Below are 20113 nucleotides of genomic sequence, written 5' to 3'. Positions count from 1 at the left end.
GAGGGGAGGGGAGGGGAGGGGAGGGGGAGGGGGAGACCCCAGGATACAATAACAAGCTTGGTCCTTGGGGAATCAACTACAAGATGGTGATGCAGAATCCACAACTTAGAGCCAACCTCAAAGTAGATGGCCTTCCAAATCATGTGAAAAGAGTGGGAATTGGATGTCCATCTATGAAGGTTTCTCTCTATCCATATGTGGTTGATGGTGGCACAGAGAGAGCTTCCCAGCAATGTCACAAATAGAGGATCCAACGGAAGTCATCCATCCAGATTGACTCTCTATCAAGAGGCAGAGGGCTTCTTCTGCAAGGCCAGCAGAAGCGGAGAACCTTTTTCCAAATGGAGGAAAAAGGGCAACCAAAGAAAATATGGTTGGCATCCTCAATATTGGACCAGCAAAGACAATAAATGGGGGGGGGAATGGATGTGGTGGTGACAAAGGAAGGATTGGGTAGGAAGATAGTTGGAAAGATCTCTCCATGCAGTGAAAATGTGACGAGGAATGTGATCTTTAAACTAAACGAGCTTATGCCAAAGAGACCCGGGATAAGGAGTTTGGGTGAAGTTCCAGGCTGAAGAGGAGTCGAAAGCACCAGAAGAGGAAGGAGACCAAAATGGTTTTGTCTCCCTAGGAAGAGGAAGTGGGGGAGATGGGAGGAAGAGAGGCGCAAATATGATTGATAGAGGGGAGAGGGGGAGGGGACCACGTGCCATTAGAGATAATGGAAGCAACAGAAGAGTTTCTGGAGAAATGGAAGGCTGAAAATCTGGATTCTACCCAGTTTCATATTCATTTATTGAGTTATCCACTCGAATTCAGGTATCGATGTAAATAGTTTGAAAATATCCACTTTTTTATTTATTTATTTTATCAATGGGTATCCACTTCGGCCTGACTAGTCCCACAGGTCCATACCGACCCCACAATTGCATGGAAGGGGTCATACCGAGGTTGAATGAGAACCATTCAACTTTCACCGAAAGCAATGAAGAGCACTAAATACCCTGTGTGAGTGGTCCCAAGGACGTAAGAGGAGTTGAACTCAGAACTGCACGCTTCCTGAGGCAAAGATCCCTTGCCAAATCCGCTACCCCCTTGGGGTTGAGAATATCCACTCTTAAGTTTTATTTCAAATCATAGAAAATTAGTTAATAATTTTGCTAGTCATGTTTGCTAAATTTAATGTTTATTTATATTTTTATAAACTTGAAATAATGATGTATCTTTATAGGAAAATTCTTACTGTAACTAAGATTGTAACCTTACTTTTTTGCCCCTTGTTTTTATTCCTTCCCAAAATTTTAATGCAGTGTTTAATGTAGGGTTAAAAGAAAAGCTGAAAGTCATAAAACCCTACATTAAACACTGCATTAAATAATTTTTGGGAATAAGGCAAGGGGCAAAAAAGTAAGGTTATAACTTGTTAGTTAACCACTTTGGTGGCAACAAGTAATTCCCATCTCTGTGTTCTAATATATGTTTTTTTTGGGTGAATAATAAATTTCATTACCAAGAAAGAAGAAATATACAGGCCCCGAGGGGGGGGGGAGAGGGAGGGGAGAACAAAAGCCCCAGAATCAAAGGGGATCCGGGTTCCTGATCACAGATCTAGGGAGGTCCCAGGAAGCAACAATGTGACAATTTCTTGGGGAGGGGGGGACAAGATAAAGAAACATTCAAGATCTTAGCTTTCACATCAAAGAAGGTGGAACTCCAAATCTTTTCAAGGGGGCGGGAGTTGGAAGTCCATTTCCTATGATTTCTCTTCGTCCAGATTTGGTTGCTGGTTGCGTAGAAGGCGAGTTTGGCTACGAGGTCACAGATGGTCTTCCCTTGAAATATCATATCCATCCAAATCCACTCCCTTTGGAAAGGGAGAATTCTCCTGTCAGTCAGCCAACATTTGGAAATGACCATTTTCCAAATGGATGAAGAAATAGGGCAGTCAAAATAGAGGTGATCAATATCTTCAGGTTCAGAGCCACAGGTGACAGACCAGAGAGACCGGAATTCTTAGCTGAAGAAGGAAGGACTGCATGGGGAGGCACTTCAAAAAGACCCTCCAGACTGTGAAGCTCTGTCTATGAATGTGGTGCCTGAACCAGACAAGCCTGTGCCAAGGGGCAGAGTTGCCGTGAATTCTGATAGAGTCCCAAGCAATCTTGGCACTAAAGCTGCCACTTGGGGAGTGGTTCCAAACAATGGAATCTGCCCTTCCTTGGTTGACTGAGGAGTGGGCGGGTAAAGAGTTCCAGACTTGGGCTAAGTGCTTTGAGGCAAGGGGAGGGGGTCCCATGATCCAGAAGATATAATGGAGGAAACCATGGCTTGCCTTGGAAGACCGAAACTGTAGATAGAGCGGGCACTGATAGCAAGGGAGAGAGTCCCCATTGGGTGCCATGGGTCTAGCCAGAGGAATGTGGAGGATCCGTCCCTAATGCTGTAGGAAATAGCTGAAGAAGCTAGAGCTTAATAGAGATGATCTTGCGCCATACCCAAGAGGCATTCGAGGGGATTTTAGTCGTCTAGAAGGAATCAGCCTTGAGGAGGTAAGAGTAGACCCAATCAACCCAAATGCCCTTTTTCTTGGAAACAATTTGCTAAATATGTTTTAGAATTCCAGCCGTGTTGACATTTTTGATGCGTCTCAGACCCAATCCTCCTTCCTTCCTAGGGAGGCATATGGTAGACCAGCTGAGAGGGTGAAGGAACTTTGAAGACTCACAACCTTTCCAGAGAAATGAGGCAAACATGGATTCCAACTTTGAAATTATGGACTTGGGCAAGCCATATATCCGGGACCAATAAATGTAAGAGGCTTGGAGGACAGATCTAATCAACACAAGCTTGCCTGCAAAAGATAAAAGCTTTCCTTTCCATAATTGAAGGTGCTTTCTGATAAGGTCAAGCATGGCGGAGAAGTGAGCCGAGCCGGGATTTAGCGAACCCAAATCAAAGCCGGTCTTCTCGAGAAGAAATGCCTTTGAGTCATCTGAAATCCCAACCAAAATGATAAGGGATTTCCCAGGATTTATGTGAAGACCCGACATTGTGGTAAAGAGATCTAGGCAATGCATAATAGAATCCAGAAGGACCATTAACTTTGGAGAATATCATCAAGTCATCAGCAAAAGCATGATGGGTCAGCTTTATGGCCTTGCACTTTGCAATAGGGGTGATATGATTCAAGTCCGTAGCTGATTGCAAACTTCTGGAGAGGACTTCTATAGCCAGACAAAATATATAAGGGGAAAGCGGGCATCCTTGCCTAATACCTATAGAAGAGGAGAAGTAGCCAGCCGGACTCCCATTAACCAACACTGATAAGTGGGGAGAGGCAATGCAATGATATATCTAGTTGATGAAGTTAGGTGGGAACCCCATCTTGTCAAGAACTGAGGTTATGTAGTCCCATCTAAGACTGTCAAAAGCCTTGTGGATATCAATCTTCATAAGGGCAGCAGGGGGGTGCCCCTTTCTGTCAAAACCTCTAACAATCTCATGACAAAGAAGGATATTGTCCCCAATACTCTTTCCAGGAATGAAAGCAGAGTGATTGTCACTCACTAAAGAATCCACTACCTGCTTTAAGCGATTGGCAAGAATCTTGGCAATGAACTTGTATAGAAGGTTGCAGAGAGATTGGTTTGAAATCATTCATGTTGTTTGCCGCATCCTTCTTAGGGATAAGACAGAGAAAAGTGTGGCTGATTCCCTTGACTTGCTTTGGATTGAAGAAGAAGCTTTTGACTGCTTTGATCAAATCCTCTTTTATTATATCCCAAGCTAAGCTGAAGAATCCCATACTAAAACCATCCGGGCCTGGGGCTTTGCTAGCTTTGTGGGACAAAATTGCAGAAGTTATCTCCTCATCAGAGGGGATTGCCTAGAGCAATTGGGCCATGCTGTCAGGGATGAATTTTGAGATGAGGCCATCAGGGATGGGCGTAACTGCAGGAGCTTTGGGGTTGAACAAGAGTTTGAAATGGTTCACTACAACCTCTTTGATCTCATCAACTTTGAAGACCTTGTCTCCATTTGGGGAAGAGAGCTTGGGAATATGATTGAAGTTATTTCTGGCCTTTAGAGAACGGTGAAAATAGGAGGTATTAGAGTCCCCAGATTCCAGCCAATTGATACGGGACTTTTGCTTTAGAAAGCTTTCTTCACTAGCCAACATCATTGAAAAGTTTTTAGATTCCAATTTCTCTTCATCAGCCAACTCTGAATTAAGAGGATCCGATTGGAGCTGGAATTGAATAATAGCCAACTTGTTCCTGTAATCTGAAACAAGAGAGGAGATGATCCCGAAGGAGTTAGTATTCCAAATCTTGAGGGCCTCCTTGACATTTTTTAGCTTTCTTGATAGGGCAATGAGGGTGGTTGACAAGGCGTGGACAGGCTTGAGCCAAACGGTTTGGACAGTGGGAAGGAAGTCAGGGTGGGATGTCCATATGTCAAAAAACTTGAAGGGTTTAGGACCATAGGAAATATATGGTTGAATGAGAAGGGAAATGGGGCTATGATTAGAAGTGGCTGGAGGCTCAAAAGTGGCATGGGAAGAAGGGAAATCTGATAGCCAAGCTTCGTTAACCATCATCCTATCAAGCTTGCAAGCTATTCTTGAAGGGCCGGATCTTTTATTGTTCCAAGAGAACTTTATGCCGGACCAACGGAGATCATCTATAGCAAGATTTTCAATACATTCATTAAAAGCATCAATGCTAGCAGAATTTAGGTGGCCTCCTCCACCTTGCTTTTCATGAGCAAACCGGACTACATTGAAGTCCCCACAAATGCCCCACGGCCGAGAGCCAACCTGGCTTGTAATGGATCGATGGTCATTCCAGAGATTGTCCCTGTCCAGGGCCTTGTTAGAAGCATAGATAACAGAGAGCAAGAAGGAGAAACTGCAGGCAGGGTCAGAAATGGAGAGGTGGAGTTGGGAAGTAGAGGAAATGAGAGAAACAGAGCATTTTAGGGTCCCAGAGGAACCAAATTCGACCATTTGGGTGATGAGAATGGTTAGATAGGTAAGAACATCTACGGGTAATGGAGAAGGCAGCTCGGGATAAGGAAGGCTCTTTTAGTAAGCAATAAAAAACTGAGCGGGAGACCTTCATTAGGAGACGAACTGCAGCTTGCTTTTGCGGGGAATTTACCCCCCTGAGGTTCCAAATGAGGCCCTGAGACATTAGGCACGAGGAGGAAAGGGCATCTCATGCTCCAGGGTGGAGCCCATAGCCAAGGAGGAGGGAGGACCCGATTTTCTTCGTCTCTGGTAAGACCGGGGGTTGGGGGGGGTGACAGAATGAAAAGGGGGGGTCGTGGAGGGAGGAAGGGGCGCAACGGGGTTCTCCAGGGTTTTTACCGACGGAAGCATGTTTCCCATACGTAACCTGGGTTCCGGGCGAAGAAGATGGTTTCAATGTAGGCATATGGATCGGATCTTGGATGGGGGGAGGGTTGTCCATGGTTTTAGAAGTGGGCTGGCTCAATGGAATATTTGGAGTCCCAGAATGAGGAGGCCCAAGGATGATGGGTGCAGCGTTAAGGACTGGAGGGCTAAAGCTCGATAGTGGGCTGGAGGGCTGGGCCCAGTCTAAGGAGTTTGGTGGGTTACAGGGAGGAGGGGGAACAGCAGGGAGGGAAGGACTTGCGGGACCCACCACTAGAGAATCCGATAAAACCAATGGAATATCTTCAGGAAGATTTTCAACCAAAGGGGAAGGTTTTAGAGGCGTGAGATCCGGCTGGTTCTCTTCATTAGCAGGGAGGGCGATAGTAGGGGGATCTTCATCAGAAGCGGCACTCGAGGACGAGGTCTCGGAATCCAACTCAGAGGACTCTTCCATCGAGGAATCATCAGGGTTGGAAGGGGCTTCATCAGGGCATAGCCATCGTCAGAGGTCGACGAATTAGAGGAGTTGGTAAAGGCATCGGGCTCTTCGAGGGAAGTTTGGGATGGGACATTGCCATCAGCCTCAACTAGGACAGTCGTCAGCTCTTGTTCATCCACATCGGTTGGTAAAATCGAGAAACGATTTTGCCCGCGGGGTAAAGGATCAGCAGGGACCGCCGGATCACATGCTTTGATGGAGGGGGTGGTCTGATTACGGTTGCGCCTCCGAGTAAGTCTTCTGCCTCTCGTTGGAGGAGGCATGGAGAGCCGATGACTTGGGTCCGACATAACAGAATGATCCCAATGCGCAATGGGACCAATGGGATTGGCCATATCTATCCCGGAATCAGCAACCGGAACCTTTGGGAGGCATAAGCTAGTGTCATGGTCGAAGACCTTACAACAGAGACATTGAGGAGGACGCCAGTCGTAGGAGATGTCTTGCTAGAAGCTGAATTGATCCCCATCTTGAACAGAGATGGAGGAGGGAAGAGCCTAAGAAGCAGACTTCTACACATATGCGAGCGTAAGCGAGCTGATCCTTTTTATTTGTTCTGGCATCGGAATAGAGTGGAACACCCAAAACAGACCACACTGTGCTTAAGCCATCCTCACACCAAAAGTGGAGTGGAAGGCCTGGCAATGAAACCCATAAAGGGATGGTGGAATAATCGACATGATTAAGCAACAAGCGCCTATTCCAGGAACGAAGGAAAATAGGCTTTCGGCCCACCAGCCAAGGGCCTCCTTCCATGCAACGGATTCTGTCACTATCCTCAGAGAATTTGAACATAAAGAAGCCGTGATCGAGAAGGAATGTATCCACAGTTCCTGCCAGCCTCCATTGCTTAAGAAGAGAATGCCTCACTAGATGAAAAGGAGGTCTTTTGCCTAGAAAATGTCCGATGAGAGAATTTTGCTAACGAGAAGCTTCAGAGTCTAGTACTCCTTCCTGGCATTTTGCAATCAGAGAATTTCCCAACAAGGAGGGTGGAACAAAATGAAGAGGCAGGCCGCCAGAAGGATGGGAGACAGTGTTTCGGAGGGGAGGACCAGGCATTTGCAGGAGAATGGGGGGGGGGGAGGAGAAGCAAGGGAGGGGACTGGCGAAGGGTTGGGGAGGCTAGAGGTTGCAGATGGAACAGGGGGGATCCCCTCAGAGGGGCCGGCCATGGTGGCCTGACCTCAGGAGGGGAGAGGAAGACCAACAAGCATGTTCAGGCCGTTACTGATCCTTCGTAAAGGAAAGAAGAAATAGCGGATGTTCTAATATATGTTGTTAGAAAATATTAATCAGATTTTAATCCTGATAGCTAATTTTTTTTTTTTTTTTTTTTGACACATTTTGACATATATTTGAATGATGTATTTCCTGGATATTGGATCAAGTTCAGATTATGTGTATACCAATCAGTTTCTAATCAGGTAACTGGTGCGTTACTTTGGAATTATCTATTTACATCCTATGCAGCAAGTTACTGAGCTCTTGTGAACTGCCATGGGTGCTCTAAGAAATATACTAAGAAACTTATGGTTGAAGGAAAGAAACCTCCAAATCAATGGAGTGTGGAAAGTACAAGATGATCCCAGTGTTTTGTCTGCTCAAAGTTTTGATGTGATATCTTCTTTCTTGGGTCAAGCATGAAACTTTATTTCCTCTTTGGACAGAGACTTTTGATGCAATTGATACCCTCTTCATACAAAAGGTTCTTGACATAGTTAGGCATTTGCTTTAGGTCCCTCAAAATTTGCTATTCCTGTGTTTTCTGTTTATTATACCCTGGTTGATGTTACATGTATCGTAACTTTTTTTGTCAACTTTGGAGGATTATCTGATGAAATATACTCTTTAGTTTACCTTGTGATGACAGTTGATTATGTGATTGATTGGTCAGCTTATAAGAGATGTTCATGCTGAGGAACATGAGAACAATTTTACTGGAACTCCATATATTCCTGTCTATGTGATGCTCACTGTAAGTGGCTGATCTTGGTGGTACTTTGTTATAACATATGTAGGATGTTCTCATCTCATTTGTACTGCCAGTGCATATATCTCAAGTTGGTATTTCTGAGTCTGCTGAATGTATCTTTAAACCTTGACTGCAATTGTGGCAGACTGGTATTATCAACAATTTCTGCCAGTTGGTGGATCCAGAAGGCGTTAGACAGGAGTTGAGGCAATTAAAGTCTTTACATGTGGATGGTGTAGTTGTGTATTGTTGGTGGGGTATTGTTGAAGGCTGGAGCCCACAGAAATACATATGGTCTGGGTACAGAGAACTATTTAACATCATCCAAGAGCTCAAGCTAAAATTGCAGGTAGCTTCTTCAGAACATTGTTGATTGATATATTCTTATTCCAAATTTAGTCTCATCCATATGATTTACAAAGCTTGTGGTAAAATAGGAATGTACATGCTGCTGATTTTTGGTGAGTTCTGCTTTTTTCACAATATCCTCAATCTAATATTTGTTCATCATGCCTCAAGCATCAGAATTTTGTAAAACAGCGGAAATTGCATTATCATAGTTGTCAAGGTGCCTAGGCAACCCAAGGTTTTGGAGGGGCGCCTAGATGTGCAGGCGACAAGGTGCCCGCCTAGGCAGCAGTATATGTAATACGACAATTATAATTTATGAAACATAGAAGCCATATCAATGCAATATAGTATGATTATGCTAGTAATGACCTAAAATGAACAAAATTAAAATATAATAAACAAAGCATAGGATATCTAAGTATATTCATGAAAAGAAAAGCAATAAACATAAAAATAGCAAAGAGAAACCCAGTGAACGAGCTCCCGCTACTGCAAGGTCTGGGAGGGCCAAATGTAAGCAGCCTTAACCCCTGCTTCGCAGGCGTTAAGTGTAAAAAAAAATGATAATATAAAGCATGCCATCACATGGCCACAAGACCACAGGGCGATGCCTAGGCTCCAAGGCGACACCAAGGCGGTTGCCTTTCTTGCATCAAACAAGGCATGTTGTCGCCTTGGACACAAGAAGGCGCCTTGACAGCTATGTGCATTATATTGGTCGTTGATGTGAAATTTACCCAACACATACATGGTAATCCATGATATATCCTTGTGCATGGTGGTGGTTACCTGGAATTTAGAAATATATGATTTACTTTGGTTCCTTTTCTTAGAGCAAGTGGTTGAATGGGTCTGTGGAGTCTCTCTTTTAATTCTGCAGGTTGTTATGGCATTTCATGAGTGTGAAGGAAATGTTCCTGGTGAGATGCTGATCTCCCTTCCCAAGTGGGTGTTGGAGATTGGAAAAGATGACCCGGATATATTTTCAACTGATCGTGAAGGAAGGAGAAATACCCAGTGCATGTCTTGGGGCATTGACAAAGAAAGAGTGTTAAGGGGAAGAACTGGTATTGAGGTATGGTTACAAATTTCTTAATATTGGTGGCATCCTTTTGTTTCCTATTCATTATGTTTTGTTTTTTCCCCTCTTTTGAGCATTACTGTTTTCAGTCTTGCTCTGATTTTGGTAAGGAGTTACTGTCTTTATTTCTTTATGCAGTTTTTTTTTTGGCCTTTCTTGTTCACAGCAAAGAAAGCATGTCATTCGTATCATACTTCTACATGATTGGCAAACATAATACACTAAAGTGGAATGGTTACTGTCTGGCCACTTAGGAAGTCTCCTTGTACAACCTTAATATCTTCCATGTTGCATATAAGGTGGGTCCCAAATTAACATAGAGAATAAGATTAAGGTATTTCATTGTGTAGATTACTAGAAGAATAAACCAGAAAACAAGTCAGGAATCTGAAAAACCAGAGAGAGAGAGAGAGAGATATGTACTCAATTTTGATGGAAGAGAAGAACATATCTGTAAAAGTTATCATTAAATACTATAACCCTTGAACCCTATTAATAATTGACATAAAATAACCTTATAGCATACTTCTAACTGAGGGCAAAAAATCTTTTAAACCGAACCTAAAACTGTAAGGTTTATATTGATGCGGAGCTGGATTCCAAGGACTAAAATCGGATCGCTTAGGGCCCACTTAGACACTCAATAAAACAAAGACAATAACCAATGACAGGTTGTATTGAAATAAAGCTTCACTAAATGGCAGAATTGTAAATAAATGGAACTTTAGAAGGGAGTGGCAGACTTGTAATTAAAAAGGGATCTTAAAGGGTAAATGGAGGTTCAAGTAAATGATGGGATATGGAGGGAATTAGGAATTATTGTGAAAGGGTAAATTAGGAAGCAAAACTAAGGCAAAGGTTCGATGTAAAAAGGGGAAAAAATAGGGGTAGTTTGGAAACACAAAGGACAAAAGAGAATAAAAGACAAAGAAAATGACCTCTTGGAAACAAGAAGCCACGATTCTGATATTAGGGGTTGTCTTCAACCTCTAGACAGCCAAGGGGTCTCGTTGAACACTAAAGAAGAAGAAAACGAGCTTCAGCCCTTAGAGCCACTTTTAACAGCTCTTAATCTCCAGATCTGGGGTTGCCGAAGCCTGCTGAGTCGACCCAGAACATTGCAGTTCAAGAGATCAGGCAAATCTAAAGTGCAGATATCTGAAACAAAGAATTAGAGACAGTAAATGGTTCCACCATGGATGATAGGTTGATATCTTCACTGTGAAGAATTTCAGCCACCAAAATCACAGGGCTTCTGATCGCCCAGATTAGTAGATGCTTCGTCCAAAGTTTTAGAGTTAACAGATGGATTTCAACAGGGTTTTGATCCAACTAAAGGCCGTTGGGTTAGTTCAGAACAGACACAGCATAAAAAAATAAGGAAGAAGAAGAAAAGAAGGGAGAAGAAAGTGAATCTCAAAGAGGGAGGAAAAGAGGATCGGCAGCCATGGTTCAGCCAAGCAAGAATATTCAATTTCAAACTTCAATCTTCAAATCTAAAACTGAGTTCCTCCATCCATTACATATCTAATATAAAGAAAAAATCAAAACAATTTATGGAAATTTACTTGAAAGGAAACTGCCCTAAATAACAAGTGAAATAAGATCTCTTACTAAACTGATTTCTAACAAAAAGGAAAGCAAATAAAAATCAAGTCAAAAGATAGTTCCCTAAATCCATCGCCGAGTTGCATTAGCTCTCCTGGTTTTAAAAGAACTCGACTCCGTCGAGTTAGGTCGTGCTCCCAAGATACCCTTGTTATTCGCTAGTCGATGAGGTGGCATGTATCTCGAAGCAAACAACGAGAACGTAACTCCGTGAAGAGAAAGAGTAGGCTGATGTGTCACTGGAGTAGGAATCAGTTGACGATGTGGCATGTCTAATAATGTGTGTGGCCTCATCAAATATGTACAAGCTTTTTTACTTCACCTTGATGGTGTTCCGTGCACCATCATAGAGAATGCTTGCGTGTCGCTGTCAAGGTCGCCCTAAAAGAATGTCGTAGTGTGCCAATGGGGTGATCAAGCAAGTCACATGGTACTGTAGTGGCCCAAACTGTAAATGTACTCGAACAATTGCAGTGGCCTCTTCTCAAGCTATGGGTCCAAAACCTTGCACGTGAATCTTCTTGAAAAACTGCTTCTGTGGAAGGTTGTGTGGTCGAACAAACTCAGCAAATATAAAATTTGTTTCTGCCCCAGTATTAACGACTGCATGAACATCAGTAGGGTCGGAGCCGTGCGGGAGAGTACCCTTCTGTCTGAAGAGAGGAGCCTTGTCAACTAGTCTGTTTGAAAAGAATGAAAGACTAGCTGAATGAGCTTCTACATCCTCATCACCGTAGCTAAACATATCATTTTCCTCGAGGGGATAAGGATATATAGCAGGCTCATCTTCAATATTCTTTGTCGGTTGCTTCTCTACTGCATTCACAAAATGAGTCCTATTGGGACACTTGTTGGAGTTGTGACCCTTCTTGCCATAGCTATGACATCTGATGTTCTTTAAGCCATCACTGTCCTTGTTGAACTCTGACATTTTTTCTTCAACTCTGCGAGCTTTATGCTTATTTTTTTCCATACATGGTGGAGGTCTATAAATTGAAGAAGTCTTGAGCATACCCTTCCAATAAATGCACTTCTTTTCAATTGTCTTGGCATAAGCTGCTGCCACATCAACGGACCTGAAATCAGTGTTAGCCAACTAAAGTCGGATCTCAGTACTTAGCCCACTGATACAACGCATCACCCATTGCTGGTCTGTTTCCTGAAGTCGACATCTTGAAGACAATTTGTGGAATTCGAGGGTATAGGAATCAACATCTTTGTTCTGTTGTTGCAAGTTAAGTAATTTATGGAACATTGCCTTTTCATAATTAAGAGGAACAAATTTTTTTGTCAGGATCTGCTTTATAACCTGCCAATTGGTAACGGGTCCAAGTCTTCTGACAAACCTTGCATGCAGTACATCATCCCACCATGAACATGCATACTTAATAAACTTGGTGAGGGTGAGTTCACATTTTTTCCCGTCTAGAAGAGACTTATATGCAAAAATCCTCTCAACTTTGGTAAGCCAGTCAAGACATTCCTCAGGTCCCTTTTCACCACTAAACTCTAGAACTTCAACTTTGATGTCATAATCTTTGTCAGAAAATTGCCGGGTAACAACTTGGGGTATAACAGGATCACGTTGCACTCGGTGAGGTGTATCTTCAATCGGGAGGGCATTAAACTGAGGAGGTGGTGTAGATGGTCCTTCATCAACTCGCGTTTCAGACTTTTGCATAAAGGCAAGAATCTTAGCGAGGGCACCTTGAGTCTCGTCCATGAACTTGTCATATTTTGCCTCATTCTTCTCAACCCTGGCATTAGTTTCCTTTTGGTTCTCAAGTACCTCACGATACAACTTTTACAACTCAACATTGGTGATGTGACCTGACATGGTTAGAGAGGGTAGGAAATTTACTCTGATACCACTTGATGCGGATCTGGATTCCAAGGACTAAAATCGGATCTCTTAGGGCCCACTTAAACATTCAATAAAACAAAGACAATAACCAATGATAGGTTGTATTGAAATAAAGCTTCACTAAATGGCAGAATTGTAAATAAATGGAACTTTAGAAGGGAGTGGCAGACTTGTAATTAAAAAGGGATCTTAAAGAGTAAATGGAGGTTCAAGTATATGATGGGATATGGAGGGAATTAGGAATTATTATGAAGGGGCAAATTAGGAAGCAAAACTAAGGCAAAGGTTCAATGTAAAAAGGGGAAAAAGTAGGGTAGTTTGGAAACACAAAGGACAAAAGAGAATAAAAGACAAAGAAAATGACCTCTTGGAAACAAGAAGCCACGATTCTGATATTAGGGATTGTCTTCAACCTTCAGACAGCCAAGGGGTCTCGTTGAACACCAAAGAAGAAGAAAATGAGCTTTAGCCCTTAGAGCCTCTTTCAACAGCTCTTAATCTCCAGATCTAGGGTTGCCGAAGCTTGCTGAGTCGACTCAGAACATTGCAGTTCAAGAGATCAGGCAGATCTAAAGTGCAGATTTCTGAAACAAGGAATTAGCGACAGTAACTAGTTCCACCATGGATGACAGGTTGATATCTTCACTGAGAAGAATTTCAGCCACCAAAATCACAGGGCTTCTGATCGCCCAAATTGGTAGATGCTTCTTCCAAAGTTTCAAAGTTAACAGATGGATTTCAAGAGGGTTTTGATCCAACTGAAGGCCGTTGGATTAGTTTAGAACAGAGTTCTCCAGAAGGGAAAAATCACAGCATAAAAAAATAAGGAAGAAGAAGAAAAGAAGGGAGAAGAAAGTGAATCTCAGAGAGGGAGGAAAAGAGGATCGGCAGCCATGGTTCAGTCAAGCAAGAATATTCAATTTCAAACTTCAATTCTTTAAATCTAAAACTGAGTTCCTCCATCCATTACATATCTAATATAAAGGAAAAATCAAAACAATTTATGGAAATTTACTTGAAAGGAAACTACCCTAAATAAAAACTGAAATAAGATCTCTTACTAAACTGATTTCTAACAAAAACGAAAGCAAATAAAAATCAAGTCAAATGATAGTTCCCTAAATCCATCGCCGAGCTCCATCAGATATCCATATCCAAAATAGAAGGCAATGATAAAAAATTCATGTTGTTTCAAAACGCCAGGCTCTGCTGCTTCAAGCCCCATTGATATTATGGCCTCTACAAGTACCTTTTGAGGAATAAGGAATCACTTCATCACAAATGTGTGTGTGTGTGTGTGTCGGAGCTGTTGTCACGCTGTGACCCCTGTTTCTATGTCCTACTTGCTCTGTTTCGAAAAACTGATCTCAGTCCAGTAATATTTAAGTATTTGGCTATTTCAGCCCCAGTTAAGCCTCCTAGATGAGTACTTTTGTGAAAGAATGCTTTTATATTTTTTCTTCTTGTTGGGGCTCTTTATGTTTTTAACTAGTGAAAATAAATAAGTATAATAGGTGATCTTTTATGGCTAATATAGTACCCCCTGTCCCTTGACGTAACATTATCTGGTTTAAAGGCCATATCCTACGTCATAGCTTCACTGCTTGGCGAGCCATCTCCAACTGCCTTTCTACGTAGTCTTTCCTATTCTACTGGCACATTCAAGTCCCCATCTCCTGCTGTCTTTGCTGGAATGATATTGAAGATGCTGACCATCTCTTCTTCTCTTGCCCCTTCTCCTCTTCAATCTGGAAGAAGGTTCTTAGCTTCTGCTGGCCCTATAGAAGATCCATTCTCCCTCTTAGTAGAGAATGGATCTGGACCAATATGATTTATGCTGGTTCCTCCATCTGTGACACCGCTGGTAAACTTGCATTTTGTGCCGCCATTTCCCATATTTGGATGAAGCTAATTCTTCGTAGATGGAGATCCAACTCTAGATCCCTTGATCAGATTTGGAAGCCCATCTACTTTGATATCAGCTCCAAGTTCGCCTCCCCCCCCCACCGGCCTGTTAAGGATTCCCCAAGGAACAAGGTCATTGTTGTATCCTTGGGTCTCCCGCCCTCTATCCTTCTCCCTCAGTAGCTTTGTTTTAGCTCCTTTTCAGCCTGTGTGCTGTCCTTCTTTTTTGGTTCTGTTGGCTTGTTCTGAGCCCTCCCTCCCCCCTTTTCCCTTTGTATTTCTCCCCCCTTGTGTAATTAAATTTTTTATCCACCAAAAAAAAAAAATATAGTACGTCTGGTCGCACTGTGGTCATGTAGGCTCTATGGGTGACTGGGAATATCTCCAAGTCCTACTAAGTTCATAAGTAATGAGCATTCTAAATTGTATGTAGGTGTATTATGATTTCATGAGACGGTTCAGGACAGAGTTTGACGACTTATTTGCTGAGGGCCTTATTTCTGCTGTTGAGATTGGACTTGGTGCTTCTGGGGAGCTGAAGTATCCTTCATTCCCAGAAAGGATGGGATGGAATTACCCTGGTATCGGTGAGTTTCAGGTATCTGTTTATCTTAGCCCCACATTCTCTATGTTTTTCTTCTTTTATTTGGTGTAATATTGAGAAGCTCAAAGTATCATCCATATGGGATCAATTATTGTTTGTTATTTTGGACTAGTAGTACATTTTACAGAACAGTTTCTTAATATGGTTAAATTATAGAATGTGAAAAGAGCATGGTATACTTCTCAAGTTATTAGAGATTTTTTTTACACACACTGCTATGTGTTGCAGTGCCTTTTGATCTGATAAGAGAAAACGAGTGTTTCTTGAAGCCAGAGGCACTTTGTCCATCCACTCTTAAGTTTTGCATCTAATATTCTGAGATTCTTTTAATAGGTATTCTGACAGTATCATCGTATTATGATAATCTGATGGTATTCCATTATCAGGATGATGAGAATTGAAAGAGCTGGTAAATTTGGATATACCTGTTAAAAATAGATAATTTATCTTTTGTGCCTTACATGAGTTTATGCTGGCCTGCAAGGATTAGATTGTGTAAGATAAGGCGCTGAAATGAAAAGTACAGCTTTTGCGTCAATGGATAATGATCAAATTTAGCTTTACCATATTTCTGTAGACTAAATCAAGTAACACAATCAGTTGCCCCAAGAAAGAAGGTGCTTCCTCCATGGGAGGTTTCGGACCTATATCCATCTGTAACTTGCTTTACAGATTTATTGGACAATTCCCTGGTCAGCAATAACCAACAATCTTCATCCCTTGATGAAGTATCTCTTTCAATATCCTTCTCTGCAATGAGCTTTTTAGAGGTTTTGAAAGAAAGAACCATCTGCCTGCTGTCCTCTTGAAGATAGATATTCATAAAGCCTTCGACTCTTTGAGATGGGATTTCTTAAAATGTCCCCCCACCCTTCATAAACTGGATCCACCACTATATTTCCTCTGTCTACTTCTCGTTTCTCACCAGTGGCAGCCATGCAGGTTATTTCGCTTCCTCTGTCGGGATTCAGCAAAGATTGTTTCTATCCCCCGACATCTTCGCATTAGCCCTCAAATTCCTTTCCAGAAACATACAATCCAAAATGGACCAGCATCGCATTTCCCTACATCTTCCTCACCTGGCCTTTTCATATGACCATTTGATTGTTTTTGAAATCCAACCTCTATTTGATTGAGGCTATCATGGACTGCTTGAGCTGCTTTGAAGGCATTTCTGTCTTCGTAACAACCACCTGAAATCCCTCCTCTTTCCGGCTGGTGTTTTTTAGGTGTTAAGCATTGTTTGATGGAAAGAACTTGATTCTCCTTGGCCATCCCCAGTCAAATACCTTGGGCTGCCATTGATCCCTTATAGACTGATGGCTCACCCCTACTCCCCTATCTTAGATCACATATGCAAGAGGCTCCAGCTCTGAAAGGGCTAGCTTCTATCCAATATTCCAATGCAGGGCACCTCAAGCTGTTCGGATCCGTTCTTTAGTCCTCTTACATTTACTGGTTTGGCATCTTCGGGCTTCCCTCTTCCTGCATCAAGAAGATCGAGTCCTTCATGAGCACCTTTCTTTTGAAAGGCTCAGACTGGGTCCAACTTCCTTCACCCGATCAGTTGAGCTTCTGTTTGCCTGTCCAGAGAGGAGGGGAGGCCTTGGCTTAAGAAGCATCAAGGAAGTTAATATCTCAGCCATCCTTCAGTTGAGTTGGAAGCTTGCTTCCAAGAAGAAAGGCATATGGGTTAACTGGGCCTATTCTAAACTCCCCTGTCAGGACTCTATTTTGACTGTCCCAACACCCTTTGACGCTTCTTGGATCTGGAGAAAGATCTTGAAATTCAGACACCTTAACTCTGGAGTTTTTAAATCTCAGATTGATGATGGTTCTTCCACCTATCTTTGGTTGGATCACTAGCACCCTTTGGGTATTCTTATTTTTGCAGTTGGCTATAGAGTTAGGTACAACTTGAGGTTCAATAGGCTGGTTTGGGTCTCAAATATCTCCTACATGATGGGTGGGTGCCCCACCCTCCATCTCTCCCTCTCTCTTCGCCATTCGGGAGGACTTGTCATCCATACCCAGAAGGCTCGAGGGAGTGGTGATCTGGTTACTTGGTCCATCTTCCTCGGGGCTTTTATAGTTCCGAGTCCGTTTTGGACCTCATCAGAGCACGTGGGCCGGTGGCTCCTTGGTGCAAGTTGGTTTGGTTTATTAGTCACATTCCCCACCACAGCTTCATGGTTTGGCATGCCCTCACTCACTGCCTCCCAACTTAATCCTTCCTTTCTCGGAGGTAGATCCTGGATTCTCCCAATTGCTGCCTTTGTTGGAATGTTCAGAAGATGTGGATCATCTTTTCTTTGGTTGCCTCTTCTCCTCTTCGCTTTGGAAGGGGCTCCTCTCTAAATGTTGGCCTAAGAGGAGAAGAATCTTGCGCTTTGATAGAAAATGGTTATGTGTGGACATGTCATTTGGTGGTGGCTCTTCTTGTGACACCATGGGTAAGCTCACCTTTGGTGCCACGATCTATCGTATTTGGATGGAGCGTAATTTCCTGTGGACTCCCTCCTCCAAGACCTTGCAGCAGATTTTGTTTTCCATGGCCATCGACATTAAATACAGGCTCTCCTCGTCCCTCTCTCGGTGCATTGATTCCCCTCAGAATTGGTTGATTGTGGACTCTTGGGGCTTGCCCATCACATTGTATTCTCCCATCACACCTCCTAGTGTTAAGGGATGGGTTCTTTGTATTTGCTTTTATTTCTTCTCCCTTTTTTGGGAGATCCTGTTTTTCTGTTTCTTTGGTAATGAATTTATTTATGCACCCCAAAAGTAAAAAAATAAAAATCAAGTAAACCTTAAAATTTTACAGACCAGGCTTGCCTGAGTTGGACCCCAAATATTTTTGATAGGAAACAGGAACCAATTTCTGCTACAAACAGGAACCAATTTCTGCTACAAACAGGAACCAATTTCTACTTGTAGCAGAGTGTGTAGATCTTTAGAATCTCCTTGATTTCTCTACTGAAAGTCGACAAGTACGAGGACTACAAGGATTTACCTCCCGAGGATGGACTTCAAGGATATACGTGCTAGGTTCTCAAGGATGAAAATCTTTCATTGTATTATCTCCGTCATTTATATCACTCACCAAAGATCAGTACATTGGCTTAGCTTCTAAAGCTTCATGTGGGTAGAGAATGTTATGGATCATCAGATGGAGCTATCAACTCTAGTGTCTTACAGATAGAGGCTTCATGATACCTGCCTTTTTTTATTTTTTTAAATGATATTCTCTTCTTCGTTTATTTTGCAGCATCTTTGGTATATTTGGGTATATGCTGTACAGCCTGTACATAATATTTATCTTTTCTTTTTAGTCTTGTTACATAGTCTACTGTTTTTTCCTATTCAAGCTGTGCAGGCTCATCCTTCTTGTCTTGAAGGTTTACAAGTGGATTTTTAGCAATATATCAATTGAAGTTGCCAATGATCTTTTATTTCTAGGGATATTCCAAGTTCTAACTGCTGGGGTGGGTGGTCAGATTATTCAAACCACTAACCATGACCCAAGGCCTGATCAATTTTTAGAAATGCATTATGCAGTAGATAAGATATTATGGATTGATCTTTTAGACCTCTGAAAACTGAGCTAGACTTTTGTGTCCTTATCTGCTGATGTAGAGGAGTTAGCAGACACTTACCTGGACTACTATTAGAGAATTCCAAATCCACCAGATAAAATAGATCTGGTCAGATGATTTAGTTTTATAGAACAGAGCAGAACAGAGCAGTTTCATCTGAAAAACAGAGCATCCCCCAGGGTCCCTTTACAGATCAATGTTCTCTCTTGGTCTTATTTTCTACAGTTGGTATGTTTTATTCTTTTAGTAAATCTTATCGTGTGGGTCCAGCACTGAGCTTTCTTTCTTTACAGCTTATTTATATTTTTTGTCCTTTAACAAGTTATGTAAGTCGGGGTATTTCAGTACTTCTAGTAGTAGGGTTTTTCTGTTCAATGTGTACAATCAATGAGCCTATTCTGATTTTTTTTTTCCTTCTCAAAGAAAGTAATCAGCCTGCGGTTTACTTTATTCTTCAGATTTCTGGCCCTTTTTTTTTATTTTTGTGATTTACTCAGTTGAATCTTCTTGATCTCTTCCTTACATTATTTGTATCCTAGGTTTTTGAAATTGTGGAGTGGTATCTCCGTTTTAGTTTTCTATATCAATATTGGGTCATCATACAACAAGGTTCAAAATTTCGTGTTTCGACTAGGGCCGAAACCAAAATTTGGGTCAAAATTTCAGAAACCTGGTCGAAACCAGGCATTTTTTTTTTTGGCTAATCCTACAAATTTGGGTCGAAATTTTCTGAAACCTAGAACTATGTCATACCATCTGTAATGTCAAATCTCATTATTCCACCAAACTGGAGAGTCAATTAATAAAGCTGAGCTCTTAACTTTATATCTCTTGATTAAAGATCGATTGGTCCTCTGATGTATGGAGATGCTCTTCCTATCCATGGCATTTCTATTACCTGAAAATAGTCTTGAGGGTCCCGTACAGCAGAGAACCTTCCTGAGCTTTTGTCATTGAACATCTTGCCAAGATGTGTTGCCTCAAAAAAATCTATTTTGAAAGTTACTAGGAAAAATATTCTGTTCCCTTTTGGCTGTGTACAATAGCAAACAAAAGTCAACAACAACAACACCAGCCTTTTTGCAACTAAACGGGGTCGGCTACATGGATCCGTGAAAAAAAAAAAAGGGGAAGAAGCACAACACCACCACAAGAACATCCCACCTAAAAGCGATCCACTATATGGATCTTTACCCTCCGAACAACTTTGTTTGCAGTCATACTAG

General features: G+C 42.1%; 1 protein-coding gene across 2 annotated transcripts in view; it reads left to right on the top strand.

The window, feature by feature from the left end:
- The window catches only part of LOC122082312 (beta-amylase 8), a 61258-nt gene that overhangs the window by 26046 nt on the left and 15099 nt on the right, over positions 1-20113 (top strand). For both annotated transcript variants that reach the window (XM_042649778.1, XM_042649777.1), the window contains 4 exons: positions 7801-7881; positions 8024-8227; positions 9110-9304; positions 15121-15285. In XM_042649778.1, the coding sequence (XP_042505712.1) occupies positions 7801-7881; positions 8024-8227; positions 9110-9304; positions 15121-15285 (645 nt within the window). The remainder of the gene's footprint in view (positions 1-7800; positions 7882-8023; positions 8228-9109; positions 9305-15120; positions 15286-20113) is intronic.

Source organism: Macadamia integrifolia, chromosome 6 (assembly GCF_013358625.1).
Source record: "Macadamia integrifolia cultivar HAES 741 chromosome 6, SCU_Mint_v3, whole genome shotgun sequence".
Taxonomy (NCBI): domain Eukaryota; kingdom Viridiplantae; phylum Streptophyta; class Magnoliopsida; order Proteales; family Proteaceae; genus Macadamia; species Macadamia integrifolia.
The sequence above is the reverse complement of the archived record's forward strand: the minus strand, read 5'-3'. Positions and strand labels throughout refer to the sequence as shown.